This window comes from Pseudorca crassidens, chromosome 10 (assembly GCF_039906515.1).
Source record: "Pseudorca crassidens isolate mPseCra1 chromosome 10, mPseCra1.hap1, whole genome shotgun sequence".
Taxonomy (NCBI): Eukaryota; Metazoa; Chordata; class Mammalia; order Artiodactyla; family Delphinidae; genus Pseudorca; species Pseudorca crassidens.
This window is the reverse complement of record NC_090305.1, coordinates 61,377,162-61,394,836: the sequence shown is the minus strand read 5'-3', so window position 1 is coordinate 61,394,836 and position 17,675 is coordinate 61,377,162. Positions and strand designations below refer to the sequence as shown.

The 17,675-nt window shown below is 47.1% G+C and overlaps 1 protein-coding gene across 19 annotated transcripts in view; it reads left to right on the top strand.

Annotated features, from left to right (window-relative positions):
* TRAK1 (trafficking kinesin protein 1) overlaps positions 1 to 17,675 on the top strand; it is a 103,653-nt gene that overhangs the window by 50,241 nt on the left and 35,737 nt on the right. For all 19 annotated transcript variants that reach the window (XM_067753967.1, XM_067753958.1, XM_067753959.1 and 16 more), the window contains 2 exons: positions 9,278 to 9,354; positions 16,261 to 16,377. In XM_067753967.1, coding sequence (XP_067610068.1) covers positions 9,304 to 9,354; positions 16,261 to 16,377 — 168 coding nt within the window. In that variant the 5' untranslated portion in view covers positions 9,278 to 9,303. The remainder of the gene's footprint in view (positions 1 to 9,277; positions 9,355 to 16,260; positions 16,378 to 17,675) is intronic.

Genomic DNA, 17,675 nt, shown 5'->3' with positions numbered 1-17,675 from the left:
AAAGGTTTCACTAGGTTCTAGAGCAGTATCATATATCCTCGTCAAGAGAAGAAAAATCATATTGTATGTGTTTTCTGTACATATATCTATATATTTTGAACTTTTTTTTTAAACTGATAGCCAGATGATGATGATACCAGTGTTTAGTATGTACTTGCCATGTGCCAGGCACCATTCCAAGTACTTTAAGTGGATTCATGCATTTAATCCTTAAAATAACCATAAGAGATTAAGTACTGTTATCATTTTCCATTTCATAGACTTATAAGAGGAAGCTTCAGCAACTCTTCTGAAGTTACACAGCTCATAGGTGATTTCAGCCTACATAGACTGGCTCTAGGGCCCTGCATAGACTGCTCTTAGGTACTGTGCTAGCAGTTCTCAAGGTAGGGTCCCTACACAGCAGCAGCAGCATCACCTGGGAACGGGTTAGAAATGCACATTCTTGGGCCCCGCCCTAGACCTGCTGAGTCAGACATGCTGGGGTGGGACCCAGCAATCTGGGTTTTAACACACCTTCTGGGTGATTCCAGTGCACCTCGTCCTGTGCTGGTCCACATCTCACAGATGACAGGGTCTCTACTTTGGGATCACATTCGATGGTAGGGGTCGGGGGGCGGGGGGGAACAGTCTCTGTATTTGCCGTCTTAAGATAGACTGTTACATTTCTCTTCCTTGTCTCTTCTTTGTTCCCAACCAATTTCCCTCCTTTCTGTAATAAAATTTTTTTTTAGCTGTCCTGAAGGTGAAAATAATATTTTCAGGACAGTAACTGCAAAAGAAAGATACAATTGCCCCTCGGTATCAGCCGGGGATTGTCTCCAGGACCCCCTTGGATACCAAAACCCACGGATGCTCAAGTCCCTAATATAAAATGGCATAGTATCTGCATATAACCTACACACATCCTCCCGTATACGTTAAATCATCTCTAGACTACACATGATACCTAATACAATGTAAACGCTATGTAAGTAGTTGCCAGTGTGGCAAATTCAAGTTTTGCTTTTTGGAATTTTCTCTTTCCTGAATATTTTCAATCTGGAGTTAGTTGAATCTGCATATGCAGAACCCGTGGATATGGAAGGCCAACTAGACTTCATTGTCAACATGCTTAATTTTCTTTGTAAATTGAAATTCACTAGACTTGTTCCCGGCCTGAAGGAAGTCTGTGGCGTAGATCAGGAAGACAGAGGTTTGGTTTGGAAGGCTTGGTTTCTGTGTCCAGTTTTGCTGGAAGCCTGACCTGTATCCCAGAGCAAGGTGTTCACTGGGCGGGACCCTGTTTTCTTCTGACCCTGTGAATAGTGAGAATATGTGCAAGACATGGATGTAACCATGTTCCCTGGATTCTGAGGTGATCTAGGTGGTTTTCTATACCACTAATGGTTCTAAAAGAGATACTTCTGATTGAAAACTGAAGGACAAAATGAGTTTGGGGTAACACTCATATTGGTAGCCATGGATACAGGAGACATTTGTTGTTCCCTCCCAGGTCACCTTGTGGGGGTGATAGGCTTCCCAGTGTCACCCGTTTAATCTTCAAAACAGCCTTTGAAATAAGCATTACTCCCATTTTGCACTCAAAGAGACTGAGGCTCAGATATGTCGTCCAGAGTCCCAGGGCCACAAGCACAGAGCAGGGCCCTCGCCCTGCCTTGGGGTCTGCCCTCCGCCACACCCAGGCTCTCAGCTAGTAGAGCCTCGGGCCCTTGCCTCCCATTACCTCCTGTCATCCTCATAACCCACAAGGCACCCGGAGAAGCAGCTTGCTTGGCTCACACAGCTGTCAGAGGCAGCATTGCTCTTTCTGTCTTCAGGAGAGAAAATACCTGGGCTCTGTGTCTTCTGGTCACTGGAGGCTTGCGTTGTGCAGAAACTGAGTCGATCTCAAGTGATTTCTTACTGAGTGGTGTTCTTGAAGACAGGCTTTGCTTGTTTTCCCCCATCCCGTCTGCTCAGGACGAGCTGGAGCGGGGGGAATCGCAGTGATGCTGAGTGACATGGTGGTCACACCCCCTCTGTGCCCGAGTGGCGGCACCTACACCAGGAAAACACTGGTGAAGAGTGGAGTTTTGTCATCACTCCCTTGTAGTTTGTTGCATGGCAGTTTCCCTCAGCTTTCTCAAGGAGAGGCCTGAAGAAGCCCGACTGTGTAATGTTTTTTCACCTGGACGCTTCTGAGGCTGTTACCCAATTGCAAGCTTGGTCACTCAGTTCCTGGCAGGCGTCATTCAGGATTGCCTTCGGGTGGCAGGATTTGAAAAGAGCATGTGGCATGGTCTGGGGTTTACTGAGACCGTGGGACAGCGCACGTCCCCTCCTCAGAGGCGGCTGCTGTCAGTCTTCCGCACAAAGGGCAGTTTGCAGGTGCTGAGCACTAACCAGTAATTATCACCTGCAAAAGCTGAGATGAAAACGATGGCCAACGTCCCGTGTCCAAATTCTCCAGATGGTTCCAAGGTGAAGCACAAGAAGCAGTGCAAATGGAGCTCATTCCTCCAGTTTGAGAGGGACATCCTGGGCTGCAGGGGCAAGGCTGGGCCATGTGGGGAATGGTGCCACGTCCCGCTGGTGGTTGTGCTGTCTTGTGGGGTGGGAATGTCCACCCCATGGAAAGAGCCATCAGGCCTGGGCCCTGCGGTCTGTATAGATTCAGCGTGGCCAGCAGCACTGAGTCCCTACAGGACTGTCTCCTGTAGGGTCACGTTAGAGAAAGGAGCTGCCCTAGCTTATCAGCACTGACCTCAGCACTGTTACAAAGGTCTCTCTGCCCATGGTTTTCATCACCTTGGTTTCAGCCTAGGGTTTGTTTGTTAGTATCCATGGCTACTCCACGCGGGCCTCTGGTGACGTCCCTTGTTCAGGGCGGTTCTCTTTCTGGGGTGGGGGTACCAGCATCATCCCAGGGCTGGCCATGGGCAAAGCTGGCCAACAGCCTGTGCATTTTGGGGTCCCCTCTCTGCCCTGCCCTCTTGGGGCACCTGTCCCCCAGTCCCCAGCCATCTTGTGTCTGAACTCCCCAAGAGCATTTTGTCACCTGGTACTTCCTGCTTGTTCCATACGAATTTATACATGTGTCTGACCTTCCCAATTAGGCCTCGAAGTCCTCGAGGGTAGGAATCATGTGTTTACTCAGCTGTGGTTAAGGGCCCCAACTTGGGGGTCAAATAGAATCAGACCCTCTCATGATAGCTCTGTGACCTTGTGCAGTTTCATGTCTAAAATGTGGGTAATAGTATTACTTCCTTCCTAGGATGAGGATAGACCCTGAAGGCAGGGTCTACACCCAGCACTTAGACATCTAGCACTTAGCAGAGTGCTGGGCACACAGTGAGCGGTCCATAAGTGAGAAGCTTGGTTATTACCAAGGAGGCCTTCATTCAATGCTCTGGTGATGAATGGCCACCATAGGTCAACTCTGAGTGTTCAAGGTTAGGGAAGGGTGGATGGTTATAGCACCCAACAGACCAGGTTCAAGTACATGCTTATGTCCTGTCTGGCTTTGGACGAGTCACTTAGCCCCTCTCTCTGTCTCATGGTGTTTCACAGGGGTCATATTTGTGTCATCGGGTTATTCTGGGTTTTAAGTGAAATAATATTTGTAAAATGCCCATGGTAGCAGTTAGCATGTTGTAAATACTTAATAGTTATTTCCTTTCTTCTTCCCGGCCTCTTCAGTAACTTGCTTTGGTGCCCTGCTCTCAGACTACCCTGACAAGGGGAAGTGAGCCTGTGCAACCGTCACACTAAAATTTCAGCTGATGGTGATGTTGATGGGCAGGTAAATGTAGCCAGAGCTGTACGGTCAGGTCTCTGCTCTTGGCAAGACACCTCGCGCCCGCCTCCCAGTGCACAGACCCAGCACCATGCAGATGCTGGTCGTGGCCAAACAGACCCCTCTTCGCGATGGACTGGGCTCTAGGCCGGCCTCTGCCACCACGCCGTCCCACAGACCGTCCCTGAAGCTGCCATGATAAACCAGCACCTTCCACCTAAGAGCGGTCGTAGTAGCCAGCAGCCTGCCCATTTGCTTCTAGCTTAAGACCACAGCGGCTTATTAGTTGATGCCTTTCTGTTAATGCAGCTTCTTTCTTCGCAGCTTTGTGCCTCATCATGTCTTTGTGTCACACTGGATTTGAACTTGACTGCCTCTTTCCAGATGGCTTCTTTGTCATGCAGGAAGCCTGGCGGGGAGGGGATACCTCCCCTTTCCAAGACACATGCTCCTCTGGAGGTGATGAGCTATACACCAGGCTTTTATGTTTTCACCCCTCTCTGGGCACTCTGGTTGCTTAGAAATGAGCCTTTCTTTGCAAAGACTGGTCTGGGAGTAAAACAAAACCTTCCATTTTTTTTGAGCATCAACCATGTGTCGGGCCCCAAATGAATAAGACTCAGCTGCCATCATGTGACTTATACAGGTGGGAAGGGACCTGGGACATTTGTAAGAATTGGGTTCGTTATGCTTCTGGCCATTTTTGACGTGAAGCCATTTAAACAAGAATACAAAGCATTTGTTCTGCCTTTTTTCGTTTTGTTCTAATTACTGACAAATGAGCATTGTTTTTTATTACCAGGTACTGTGGGCCTCACCCTACTCCTGTACACACTTCAAGGGCTGCATGAAAATAGTTAGGTTTTATTTGTTTTTTAAGGCAAATCATGTGTGTCTTATGGGTCTTAGTAGTTAATACACTTGGGTTTTGGGGCCAAGTCTAAATTATTTTGAAGATAGATGTTGAAGGGCAACAGGCAAAGGAAGGGCATGGCTGAATCTCCAAGAAGTGGCTGTAACTTGGGAGAAGGGTGGAAGAGTAAAACTGGAGAGAGCTGGCTCTCGGTTTTCTTATGGACGTATCATGAAATTCTTCTGCCATCTGAGCAAGTATTTATGACAACTATCTCTGTGTAAAATAGATAGCTAGTGGGAACCTGCTATAAAGCACAGGAAGCTCAGCTCGGTGCTCTGTGATGACTTAGAAGGATGGGATGGGGGGTGGGGTGGGAGGGAGGTCCACGAGGGAGAGGATATATGTATACATATAGCTGATTCACTTCATTGTACAGCAGAAACGAACCCAACATTGTAAAGCAGTTATATACTCCAATAAAAAATAAATACATAATAAATAAATAAAATAAAAAATAAAAATAGTCTGTGTGAGATAGATTAGTACATTTATGTGCCGTTCATCATGCTGATTTTTCGAACGGATGATTTGCTATTCCTAAACAGTTTTGCTGTCTGAGAACATTCTTGTGGCCGGAGGAAGGCTCCGTCATGAGATCGTGGAAGAATGTGTTTACCTTGTCCTGTTATGGGGACGTGGCTGGAATATGGCATAGGTAGTTCAGGGATGCTTGTTTCCATGTTATTTGGTGGTAACTTAAAATATTGAGGTATAATTTACATACTGTAAAATTCGCCCATTTTAAGTGCACAGTTTAGTGTTTTTTAGTAAATTTACTGAGTTGGCAACCATCACCATAATTCGGTTTTGGAACATACACATCTCCCTCCTGTCAGATCCTTCGTGCCTGTTTACAGTTAATCCCCATTCCTACTCCTACTAATCTCAGGGAACCAGCGATCTGCTTTCTGTCTCTATAAGTTGCCTATGCTGGATAGTTAATATGAATGGAGTCATATAATAGATGGTCTTTTATGTCTAGCTTCTACTGAGCATAACATTTTCGTTTGTTTTGGACACCTTTTGGGGGAAGTGGATTTATTTGGTAGAGCTCCCTTGGTCAGAAGTGGAACTTCTATTTGAAATACTGTTCTCCTGGAGAGAGAAACTTGTGACGGTTTATTTTAGATTGAGTATCTAGAAAACTGGTGCTTGAAAAGTGCAGCTTGTGTTTGTCTTCCTGTTTAAAGAGTCATTTGTTATTCCTCATTTCTCGGAAGAGAAACCCAAGACACACAATTACAGGAGTTTGCCCAGGGCCTCATGACCTTGGTAGAGTCTCCTATGAAAACCTCAGCCTCAGGGCCACAGAGTCAGGGATCTGACCTACACCGCAGATGCTTTTTGCTTTCTTTGTGCTTCTTAAACTTTGTTGATTTGTGCTGACCTCAGCCTTGCCCTGGCGTCCTTTGTGGCTCCTTAGTTTAGTTCAGGAGCCAGACTGGCCTCGGTTCAGTTCCCTCCATATGCAACCTCATTTGCTGTGACCTTGGTCGGGTCCTTAACTTCTCTGAGCTTCAGTTTCCTCATCCATGGAGTAGTCATCATAACAGCGCCTACCCTGCAAGATAGTTCTGAGAAGTAAACGAAAGAAGCACATTAAATCCCCGGACGTAGCAGGGCCTCCATAAATGTTAGCTGCTGCCCCTGCTAGGAGTCTCCTTTTATTTTGAAATTCGCCATTTGCGAGCTGTGTGACATTGGATGAGTTAGTTAACCTCTCTGGGTCTCAGTTTCTCATTTGTAAAATGAGGTTAATGTGAGTGCCTACCCTGTAGTATTTATTGCTCTGAGAAATAAATGGTATAATCCATCTAGAGGGCTAAGAACAAGGCCAGGCTGTAGACAGCATGCTTTGGTAAAAGTAGGCTGCTGCTGCTACTAATTTCTCTTAAAAGTTACCTCAGGAAGGACCCTCTGTTGTAGTCAACTGCATATTTTTTGAAAAATACTTTAAGTAATGTTTTCCCCATCAGTGCATGATCACTACAAAAAAAAATTTTTAAGCACAAAAAAGAATATTAAAATTGGTAAGTTCTATCCAAATATCAGTGTTTTTAATGGCTTTGCTGTTTTCTTGTGTGTATTGTAAATCCGGACACCCCCCCGCCGGTGAGATTATATGTATTTTGAAAACATAACTGGAATAATAGTGCACATGCTTCCGTAGGAGTTTTTCATTTCTGCCTCTGACTTCTGTAAGTGGGCTCTGTCAAAGACCTCAGAACCTCCCGGAGGTTCTCCCTGCATCTTCTGCACCCCAAGCCTCCGGTCACTGTGTACGTGGTGACACTATGTGCCTGACTGGTTAATGCTGGAAAAAACCCTGGCCCAGGTGTACGTTTTATCGGGTTCAATTGTTAAAGCATGTTAAATATTTCTACAATTAGCTTTATAAAAGGGCGACACAAGGGGTCCTTGTGCTGGGGGATACAAGAAACTACACAGGCGATAACATCATTAGAGCTTAATATTCACACACACACATGCACACTCACAATCACGTGCGCTCGCGTGCGCATTCAAGTAAAATGGGGAAATCGAGTAAGGTTCCTGGATTGTAGCAATGTCAGTACCCTGGTTGTGAATGTAGTGTTACAAAATGTTACTGTTGGGTGACACTTAAAGGGTATATGGGATCTCTGTGTTATTTCTGACATCTGCATCTGATTATCTACACGTGATTAACGACAGTGATCTCAATTAAAAAAAAATAGCTTCAAAAATATAAGTGTAATTTCCGTTTAATACAATCCCAGAGCAAAAAGCTGCTCTGAATCTTGTTCTCTTATGTTAGGGTGACACAGAACCAAGATTAGTTTAAAATGTAGCCTGGTTGTCTTTTTTTCCAGGAAAGCAGAGGACTTGGTCCTTTGAGGAGAGCAAGGGAGACATTAGCTGGCCCTAGAGTCGCAGCACAAGCTTCAACAGAGAGGCCTTTGTACCCGCCGGTAGATGACAGGGGACGCCATGCTCATCCTAGAGGGACCTGGCTAGAGGGCTCCCGGGTCTTGGCTGTACCGTTGCAGAGCATCACAGCTGTGCAGCATGAAAACCACCTCCTGTCCGAGGCACAGGAATCTCCACTTAAGGATTTCTTGTGACCTGGAGCTGATGATCTATTTAGAGCAATTTGAGCTGGACTCCATCTCCATCAAATTAAATTCTGGTTCAAAGCAACCCTGTACATCTCCCTTGCTTTTCCTTGTGGGAAGAGAAGGAAGATGCCTGAGGCAATGCTCCCTCCAGTGGCTGGAGGGTTCCTGCCATAAACTGGGTGGAGGAGAGGCCAGCAAAGGAACCTCTGCTCATCCCCCCAGCCCCCAGCTCTGCGGGCCCTGTGTTGGGAGGGTTTCAGATTTGGAACCAGATTTCAGGTCTCCTCCTTAAGCTAGAAAATCATTCCAACAGATCAGATTTCTCTGCGCTCACCCACCAGGATGATCTCTACTTGGATTTATAAAATATTTAGAGACCTATCGCTCTCCAGTTGCAGTTAGCCATTAGTAACGCTACTGAGTTTGGTTTAGCAATACACTTCAGTTCCCAAAGGCCTTGCATGGGCTGTGACTGCAAGTGGGTTGTTGTGAAAGCTAAGTCCTCTACGCTTAAAAGAATGATTTTCTAGAGTCTTAGTTATGAGGAGTTACTAACAAGTTATTATGTAGCCCCTAAGTGGCTGGTTTCAAAAAATTTTACACTTTGGCCCTAAATCCATTTGCTTTCACTCCTTCCTCCTCAGAATAAAACCCATGCTACCTTCATGGTATTTGGACTACAAATCAATTCCTTGCCATTGATTTAAAATAAAACCACCCTGAGACTTTTCTGGAGACTAAAACCTCCTTTCAGTGCACACCCTTTTTCTCCAGTGGAAGAACACAGTCCTAAAGTGGCCCGCAGACCGCCTCTTAAGGCCTCTTAAGCAAATGGCATATGTCATGAAATACCATATGTGAGAGTATTGGGTGGGAGTGTGGATTAAAAAAACAAAATCTGTCACCCTGGTTTTCACGGTTTGGAAACCGGTTGCATAGCCTTAGAAGAGTGGGCTGTGTGCCGTTATGAAATTATCAGCTAAGGCTGTTTAATAATCATACCAAGAGCTGCTTTGGGAAGGACCCAGCCTATCCACGTAGTGGGGTCTGTACAGTGAGTGGGTTCGAGATCCTCTAGATCTTTCTGTCGGTTCATACCTCGGTCGCTGTGCTGCTGACCCACTTTGGTTTGCTGACCGTATACGAAGCCAGACCCCCTTCCACTCCAGCGCCCTGCCCTCAGCACCACCCCCGAGTGTGCACGTGCGTATGTGCACGTACGCACACGCACACACACACACACACACACACACACACACACACACACGCGGCGTCAAGGCTTTGCAGTGAACAGTAGACCCTGCCCCCTCACCCCACAGCTTGAATCTTTTCTCTGGAACCGGGGAACAAAACCTGGTGGGGCTGAACCCAGCAAAACCAATCACCCTTTATGCCCAGTACGACTTTAGTCACTTTTTTAGGTGGGTTGTTTGTTTGGCAGGCTTGCAGCATCAGTAGTTTCATTGTCGTTTTTATTTCTTGCAGTTTTATGTGCTGAAAGAGTTGGCCAGATGACTAAGACATATAATGACATAGATTCTGTAACTCGGCTTCTTGAGGAGGTAAGTGATTTGGGGCAAGGCAAAGAGTCATTTATAGCTGATTATAATTTATATCAATTAAAGCATACATTACTATCTTTCTCGGTGAAGGATCTCAGCAACTGAGCCCTCTCAGGGTAGAATTCAGTGGCTTTATTTTATTTATCTTTTGAACTGAGAGCTATGTTGGCTTCTGTCACTGTAACTTTGTACGAGGTATTTTGGATTTTAAAAGGAATGTATTAATGACACAGAATAGGGTGGCATTTAAATGCTTGCTGTAGAATACCCTGTTTAAGATTTATAAACCCTTAAAATATATACTAATGATATATGTTAAGTGTATACAAAAAATGTCAGAAAAATACATCATTATCCATCTTTGTAATGTTTTAGTTGTATTTTGTTATGTTTTTATTTACATCAGGTTAAGGGAATATTATTATGCGGTGTCAGCATGGAAATAACCAAAACAAGCATGGCAAGGAAAATTTAGGAAACGTGCTTGGGATTAGATGAGCTGCAGTTAGTTTAGAGACTATGCTTTTCTCAATTTCTTCTCAGCATTCTGTTGACAGTTGAGAATTAAGGTGCTTTGGTGGCCTCTGGAAGCAGATGAGTGTAATGTGTGTATCCCCATGCCTTCAACAGGCCAGAACATGGTAGGTTCTCAGTATTTATTGAATAAGTGCCCATCTTAAAGCACTACCTCCCACTCTCCCCACAAAATCAGACCTCAGATGCAGAGGTGCTAACCTTTTTTTTAAAGATTTTTTTTTTGATGTGGACCATTTTTAAAGTCTTTATAGAATTTGTTACAATATTGCTTCTGTTTTATGTTTTGGTTTTTTGGACCTGAGGCGTGTGGGATCTTAGCTCCCTGACCAGGGATCGAACCCACACCCCCTGCATTGGAAGGCGAAGTCTTAACCACTGGACCGCCAGGGAAGTCCCAGAGGTGCTGACTTTTAGACCCTGGTTTCTGCTCTAGAATCTAGAATGATTTGGGGTCATGTGACTCTTCATTAGCCCTTCTTGAGGAAGAGAGTAGAAAGATATGAGAGACACAGAAATCATCATTTTCAGCCAGTGGCAGAACGAAGTTGAAACACAGGACCAAGCAGGAGTGTGGGACCTGAGGTTTTTTGGTGGGGGGCATCTTTTCATCCCTTTATTAATTTATTTATTTTTGCGGTACGCGGGCCTGCCACTGCTGTGGCCTCTCCCGCCGCGGAGCACAGGCTCCGGATACGCAGGCCCAGCGGCCACGGCTCTCGGGCCTAGCCGCTCCGCGGCATGTGGGATCCCCCCAGACCAGGGCACGAACCCGGGTCCGCTACATCGGCAGGCGGACTCTCAACCACTGCGCCACCAGGGAAGCCCTTTTCACCCCATTTTTATGTCTCTCTCTTTCCCTGCGCTTTTCCCTTCTGCACATCCAGTGTTCTCCTACCTGCTCTGAGGGCTGGACCCTTCCAATACTCCCCTACCCCTACCTCAAGTTCCTGAGGGTTCACCTGCCCTGCTACACACTCCCCTCCCATTCTCCTGAAGGCCACCCACGGGTAGACCCAGTGAAGCTGAGACAGGGCAGGAGCCGAGACCCGCTTGACCACCTGCATGTCAGGGAAGTTACAAACTCCTCAGCCCCGAATAAGTGAGTTTAGATTTTTTGGCCGTGTGACAGGGCCATTGGTGAGGCATTTTAGGGCACTGGCCTTCTGGTGACTCTCCAGTTGCAGCCGTCTTGGCGGCTGGCATTATTGACCTCGTAGGCTAGCTTGGTTGGCACCACCAACTTTTGAAAATAGTTTTTACCATGTTCCCCCTTCCTGCTGTGTCAATTTTCCCCAACACTGTCCTGTTTCTAATCCACTCCTCACTCCATACCCAGTTAGTCCTCAAGTCTTCTGAGGGAGGTCCTACGTCTGTACCTTTATTATTTTTTTTCCAAGGCCACCACTCCAGCTTCTGGAGCCTTGGCAGTGAGATTTGAGTTTTCTCTCTGCTGTCATCTTCCCTGCAGCTGCCACCCTCCCACGCCCTCTTTAATGACCTCGGCTTCCCGCGACACTCAGAACTCCTTGGCATGGCATTCAAGGCTACACACTTGATCACATTCCTGAATCCTCCTAATACTCATCACTGGGACCTGCCTCCTGCTCTCCCACCTGTGACCTTTTGCGCCATTTGGCCCCTCTGTCTTTTCTTGCCTTGAGTGTCATACTGCAGGGCTCATTGGGGATCTCTGAAGCTCTCACACTCCTCCAGCCCCAGGTAGTCCGTGCCCCAGCCAGCCCTGAGCTCGGGAGCCACCCTGTCATTCTGTTGGCTTTGTTCATCCAACTGGATTGGTTAGAAGTTTTTCCAAGGCGAGGACCCTGTTGGGTCCTGATTTCTTTCGCCCTTTTAATCCTGGAAATGATGGGCCTTTGATAAGTGTCTGCCTCTGTGGTCACGCTTAAAATTAAGGGTAAACTTTGAGAGCTGCATGTCGTCTGTGCATCATCTCATTAATTCTGCGATAGTTCTCAGAAGTAGGTGCCACTATTTCCCCCATCCTACTGTGAGGGGACCTACATTTGAGAGGACAGGCGACACCCGGTGGCTCAGCTGCCTTCCAGCCCGGGCCCTTAACCACTATGCACGTGGCCCTGTTGATTTTGGCTGTAGTTGTTTACTGCCCTGTTTATTTAGTTTTGGGGAGTATGGTGAGTTGATTGTCAATGAGACATTTTTACTTTAAAAACATGAACTGGATAACTTTTTTTTTAATGGGATGCTGCTTCAGTGAGTATCCATGGCCCGTGTTTCCTGGCTTCTGCCGGGTGTGAGCTGGCAGGGCTGGGTGAGGACTTTGCAGGGCCAGACCCGTCTCTGCTTGGATGTTTGAGGACCACGTCAGAGGAGCCTGGGACTCCAGCCCTGTATGGAGATCCTGGTCATCAACACTTCATAGCTCATTGCTTAAATGAGTGTCACTGTATCAAGAAGTATGCTGTCATCTTTAAAAAAAAACTGAGTTGCTCAAAAGAATATTTGTGGGGCAGTCTCTTCAGGTGGCTCTTTGCTGTGCTTTTTTGTTTTATTTTTAACAGCTCACCATGGCCATGGTCTGTGTGCATCAGCGTGTTTTATATACAACGCTGTGCCTCTCCTTTTCCTGATGAGAATCACATCTGAGTTGCTGCCTTTCTTTGGAACTAGGCGGGTTTTCTGGTTAAAGTCTAATTGCCCCAGTCGCGTGAAGGTTGTGCCATGCTGTGCTTTTCTTGGCTTTGGTTCCGTTTCCTCTGGTCGTTTGCTTTGGTTTTGCACGGCTGCCGCAGGCAGGCGGGGTGCTGGCGGGATTTGCACGGGATGCCGGAGCACAGCCCTTGGCCAATGTGAAGAGTTTGCTTTCGGGTTAAAGAGGATTCTGCAGCTCGCCCTGGCTTCTGCTGCTGTTCGGAATTTACCTTTGGGCAAAGCTGTCTCCTCCCCAGTTACGGAGAGGGTTATTCCAGGAGCTCCTTAGTCATGCTTTTTTATCCCCAAATGGGTGAATGAGATGAGTCAGCTGCTCAGCGTGGGAGGCAGGCAGCTCTCCGTCTCTGGGGCCGTGCCAGGCGGCTCGAGTGTTCATGGTCATTGCTAAAAGGGGCTGAGACACAAGCCACAGTCTTTTTAAAAAAAAAAATTTATTGGAGTATAGTTGCTTTACAAGGTTGTGTTAACTTCTACTGCCCAGCAAAATGAATCAGCCATACAGATACGTATATCCTACAGTGCATTAAGTTTTCAGCGAAACATAGCTGCGGAGAGGGAGCTAGGAGAGCCAGAATGAGCCCCACCTGACCGCCATCTCCTGGGGAATAAAAGAACCAGTTCTTCTAATAGCTGATTTCCCAATTGAGATTTATTTATGTCTCATTTTCTCACTGGAGTTTGATCCAGTGGTCATTTCCTAGCTGTTTTCCTGGTTTTCGAAGTAAATATTTATCACATGTTGGCTGGTTGTAAGAAATGAGACTCTTTTCATTACTGAAATTCTTTTTTTTTTTTTTTTTTTTGCGGTACGCGGGCCTCTCACTGTTGTGGCCTCTCCCGTTGCGGAGCACAGGCTCTGGACGCGCAGGCTCAGCGGCCATGGCTCACGGGCCCAGCCGCTCCGCGGCATGTGGGATCTTCCCAGACCGGGGCACGAACCCGTGTCCCCTGCATCGGCAGGCGGACTCTCAACCACTGCGCCACCAGGGAAGCCCGATTACTGAAATTCTTAAAGAGAAACCCAGCTGGCCTTTTGCCTTTGAAAAACCAGAGACCTTCTGATGACTTTTTTGTTTAAGAATTTCATTTCATCTCTGAATATTTTTACTCTAACTTCCTTTTTTTTTTTTTTTTCCAGCAGAGCATTTTCTTTATGTTACTATACAGATTAGATTTTGAGTGTAGACACAGTGAGAGTTGTCCCCTCCGGAGGGCAAGGAGGCCCTCAAGTCTGAGATTTGACGTGTATTGGGGTATAGTGGGGAGGGGCTTCGTTGTCGAGCCCCTCAGCATTTGTTTCCTTCCCCTGCCTGCGTCCCATTCCTCTTGGGTTCTGGCCCCTGTGTGCCGTGGGACGCCTTCAGCATTCTTCACGTGCTCATCGGTGCCTTGCCCAGCCTGTCTTCATCATTATGATTCTGGCTTGATTCGTTTGCACTGAAATCTGCCTATGAAATGTCTGTGTGTGCTGGAGCTTAGCAGCTGGATTGCATGACGGCAAGCAGCACAGAACGGTAGGCAGTGAACCAGCGAGCGTGAAGCACCTGCTGGGTATTCAGTCTGAGGGCTTGCTCTAGTAGAAAGATCTAACTGACTGGAGTGAGAGCTTTATGGAGACCACACTTCCAAAGGGAAATGGACGGTGGTACTACAGTTTTCACGGAGAGTTAGCCAGCTGAAACCACCTGCACTACTTGCTAATTTTGAGACGGCCCCTGGAGAAGTGGGTTCCCTCACACAATCCCTGTGGGTCATTTCCTCCCAGTACCAAATACGCACAACCGTTGTGTCTGAAAAGTAATAAAGGGCCGCTGAGATAAGGACCCTCCTTGGTAGACACAGTAGCCGGCACGGATGAATGCACAGAGAGGGGCGTCTCGGTTCGTTGGGCAGACTCACTGGTCCCCTTTGTTCCCTGGGAGGGCATGAGGGGGAGGCACAGATTGGGAAAGAGTTGGAGGAATTTATGGCTCACTTGACACCCAGCTGGCTTCTGGGACAGCAGTTACAGGTTTCAGGACCATGGAAGACCTAGGGGAGAGAGACCATCATTCATGCAAGAGCTCCAGAGAGCCAAATCGCTGTTGGATTCAGTCCCCCCAAACCATGCTCTGACCTCCAGTGCTCTGCTCGTAATTCAGCCAAACTCCCATGATGAGCAAAGGAAGGTGTGCTACTGTTGCATGGTATAATTTGGTGGATATATAAAAAGTTAGAAACAAAAGATGCTTTTTGAAATATCTTACCACTCAATGAATCATAGCGCTAGAAGATTCTTCCAAGGGTCCCTCAGCAAGTCTGCCCGTCCACCCTACCTCATCTCACAGACGAGGGAACTGGGCCCCAGGGATGTTGAATCAGAACCCAGACTCTCAAATTTTAGGGTAGAACGGTTCACCTGGAGCAGTTAAACTTTTGACGGGTACCTGCTATAAGAAATGCCTCTTAGGTTGTCGGTAAATGTGTGACAAGCAAAATTTAAGCATGAAGTGATAACCTTACTATGTGGAACGCACTTTGGTATTTCAGTTCTATGCTGTTGAATGTCATCTAAAACAAAATGGCGGTTGCCATGACTAAAATGCTTCTCAACCTACTGATGGTTTCTAGTCTGTGTTTGGGATGAGTGGAAGCCATAAGACTACATGGTTATCAGAAGCGGGGATTCCTGAATCCCCAGCTTTTTTCTGCTCAAAACCCCATGTCCCTCTTCTTCTGCTTTTTGACACCAGATGAGCAGAATAATTAGCGTAGGCTTCTAAAAGGATTTCATTTTCCGGAGTTCTCCCCCCCATGCCAATCCCCGCCTAAAAGTGAGCAAGTGCATCTACTCGTAATGGCCAGCAGTTTCACCAGCAAGGATCAGTGAGTCTGCATTTGGTGACGGCATCCACCCCGCTGTCCCCACTGTCAGGCAACAACTTTCCTCCCATAAAGGCAGCTGTATCTTTGTATGCCAGTAAAGATTTTCCTCTGTGCCCTGCTGTGCTCTAAATGTCAGCAACTGAGCTAACAGAAAATTCTGTCTGCAACAGTCTTTGTTTCTGAAGTAGGGCAATGTTATGCATTGTTTCTCTGTTTTTAAAGCTATTTTTTTAAAAAAATAAAGCCTAAGTAGCCTACCTTCCGTAAGTAAAAGAAACATAACTGTATCCTGTTTTAGAGTAACTTTAAACATTTTTGTTTCATACGCGGTAAATCTAAGGAACTCAGTAAATTCCAGCTTAACGTGTGCCAGAGAGGCTGCCTTGGCTATTTTAAGTGCACTTTGGAATTTCTGGATTCACTTATTCATTGAGCAAATAGTTACCGAGTGTCTCCCTGTGCTGGGTGCTGGCGATACAGTAGCTCAGCCCTTCAGGTAGAGAGATAGGTTATCAAATGATTACACAAGGACCAAAAGCAGTTGGATAGAAAGGTTTTTGGAAGCATGTCTTTCCTGTAGGAAGAGACTTGTTTTCATTAGATCGGAAGGTTCCCTTTCATTGCTTGGGGCCCTGGTAGCTGAGTGAGCTCCTCTTTGAACAGGTATCAGACGCTGGTGCGTGGATGGTGAATTAGTTGATTCCCTTGTCCTTGCTGAACGCCCTTGTTTTCCTCAGTTGACCCTGAGTTCTGTGGGCTCCTGCTGGAAGCACGGGTTTTCTCAACCTCTGCTCTCGCTTCTGCCTTTCACAGAAAGAGCGGGATCTAGAGTTGGCTGCTCGGATCGGCCAGTCGTTGTTGAAGAAGAACAAGACACTAACCGAGAGGAATGAGTTGCTGGAGGAGCAGGTGGAACACATCAGGGAGGAGGTGAGGACCTGCCAGCAGGGGCGTCTGCAGGGGCTTGGGTGCCGCAAAAGGCGTGCCTGAGGAAGGTGATGATTTCACGGCATCCCGCTGGGGAAGGCCCTCCCCGGACATGGAGAGCTGCCTTCCTGCTGCCCCTCCTGTTCATCTGTGTCTCCTTCCGACAGTGTGGATGGGTCACCCAGGCTGGGACCAGCCCTCACATGGTCAGTAGGCCCCCAGTGTGGACCAGCTACAGCCCGTGTCCTCCAAGAGTCTAGATCATCATGTCAGCTGAGAAAGACACTCAGAGCTGGCTGAAGGGCACACAGGCTATTCCAACAATGAGCGGAGATTCCTGAGCCGGGGTGGGCGTTGGCAGGCGGAGAAGGAACTGCAGCCATGCTGCAGAGTGAGGCAGTGACTGCCCCTTCATCAGCACAATATAATTTTGTGTTTCTAAAACAAAACCAAAAATAGCCTATTGTTTTCATGATCGAAGCCCTACTATGTTAATGATACAAATCTTGGTCTATATCTTCAGCCCCCATCATTATGGGGGGTGGGGGGCAGGGGAAGAACATTTTAGGCTTAACTTAGGGGCTGAGGTCTCAGAGGAGCGGCACTGGTTTTCTGGGAGGAATACGGTGTGGTCGGGAGGAGGAAGGCTGCAGAGTCGGGCGGGTTTGCTACAACCAGCATTAGGAGCTTACAGCCAGGCCCCCCTTGCTAGTGTCTTTGCCATCATCCTAACTGGCCTTTTTTTTTTTTTTTTTTTTTGCGGTACGCCGGCCTCTCACTGTTGTGGCCTCTCCCGTTGCGGAGCACAGGCTCCGGATGCGCAGGCTCAGCAGCCATGGCTCACAGGCCCAGCCGCTTCGCGGCATGTGGGATCCTCCCGGACCGGGGCACGAACCCGCGTCCCCTGCATCGGCAGGCGGACTCTCAACCACTGTGCCACCAGGGAAACCCCCTAACTGGCCTTTGAACAGTGAATCTGAACTGTGAGGACTTTGATTGGCTTTCCTTCTTCTCATTTCTTCTCCCTTATTTTCTATCAGAAACTTTCTTAGTTGGGGGGGGGGGCGCGACGGGGATGCCCTTATTCATGTCCCTAAGACGTATTCAGACTTTTTCCTCATTAAAGATATTCCCAGCTATTGTTGTCTGTGTTTACCAATCATTTAATGTGATGAAACAGAGTAGCCACTCGATAAGAAAACATTTTTTTAAGGGTTTATTGTAATTTTTATTGATTTTTTTTCCCCTTCCGGTGTTACTGAGATATAAGTGATGTACAGCACTGTATAAAGGCAAGTTTT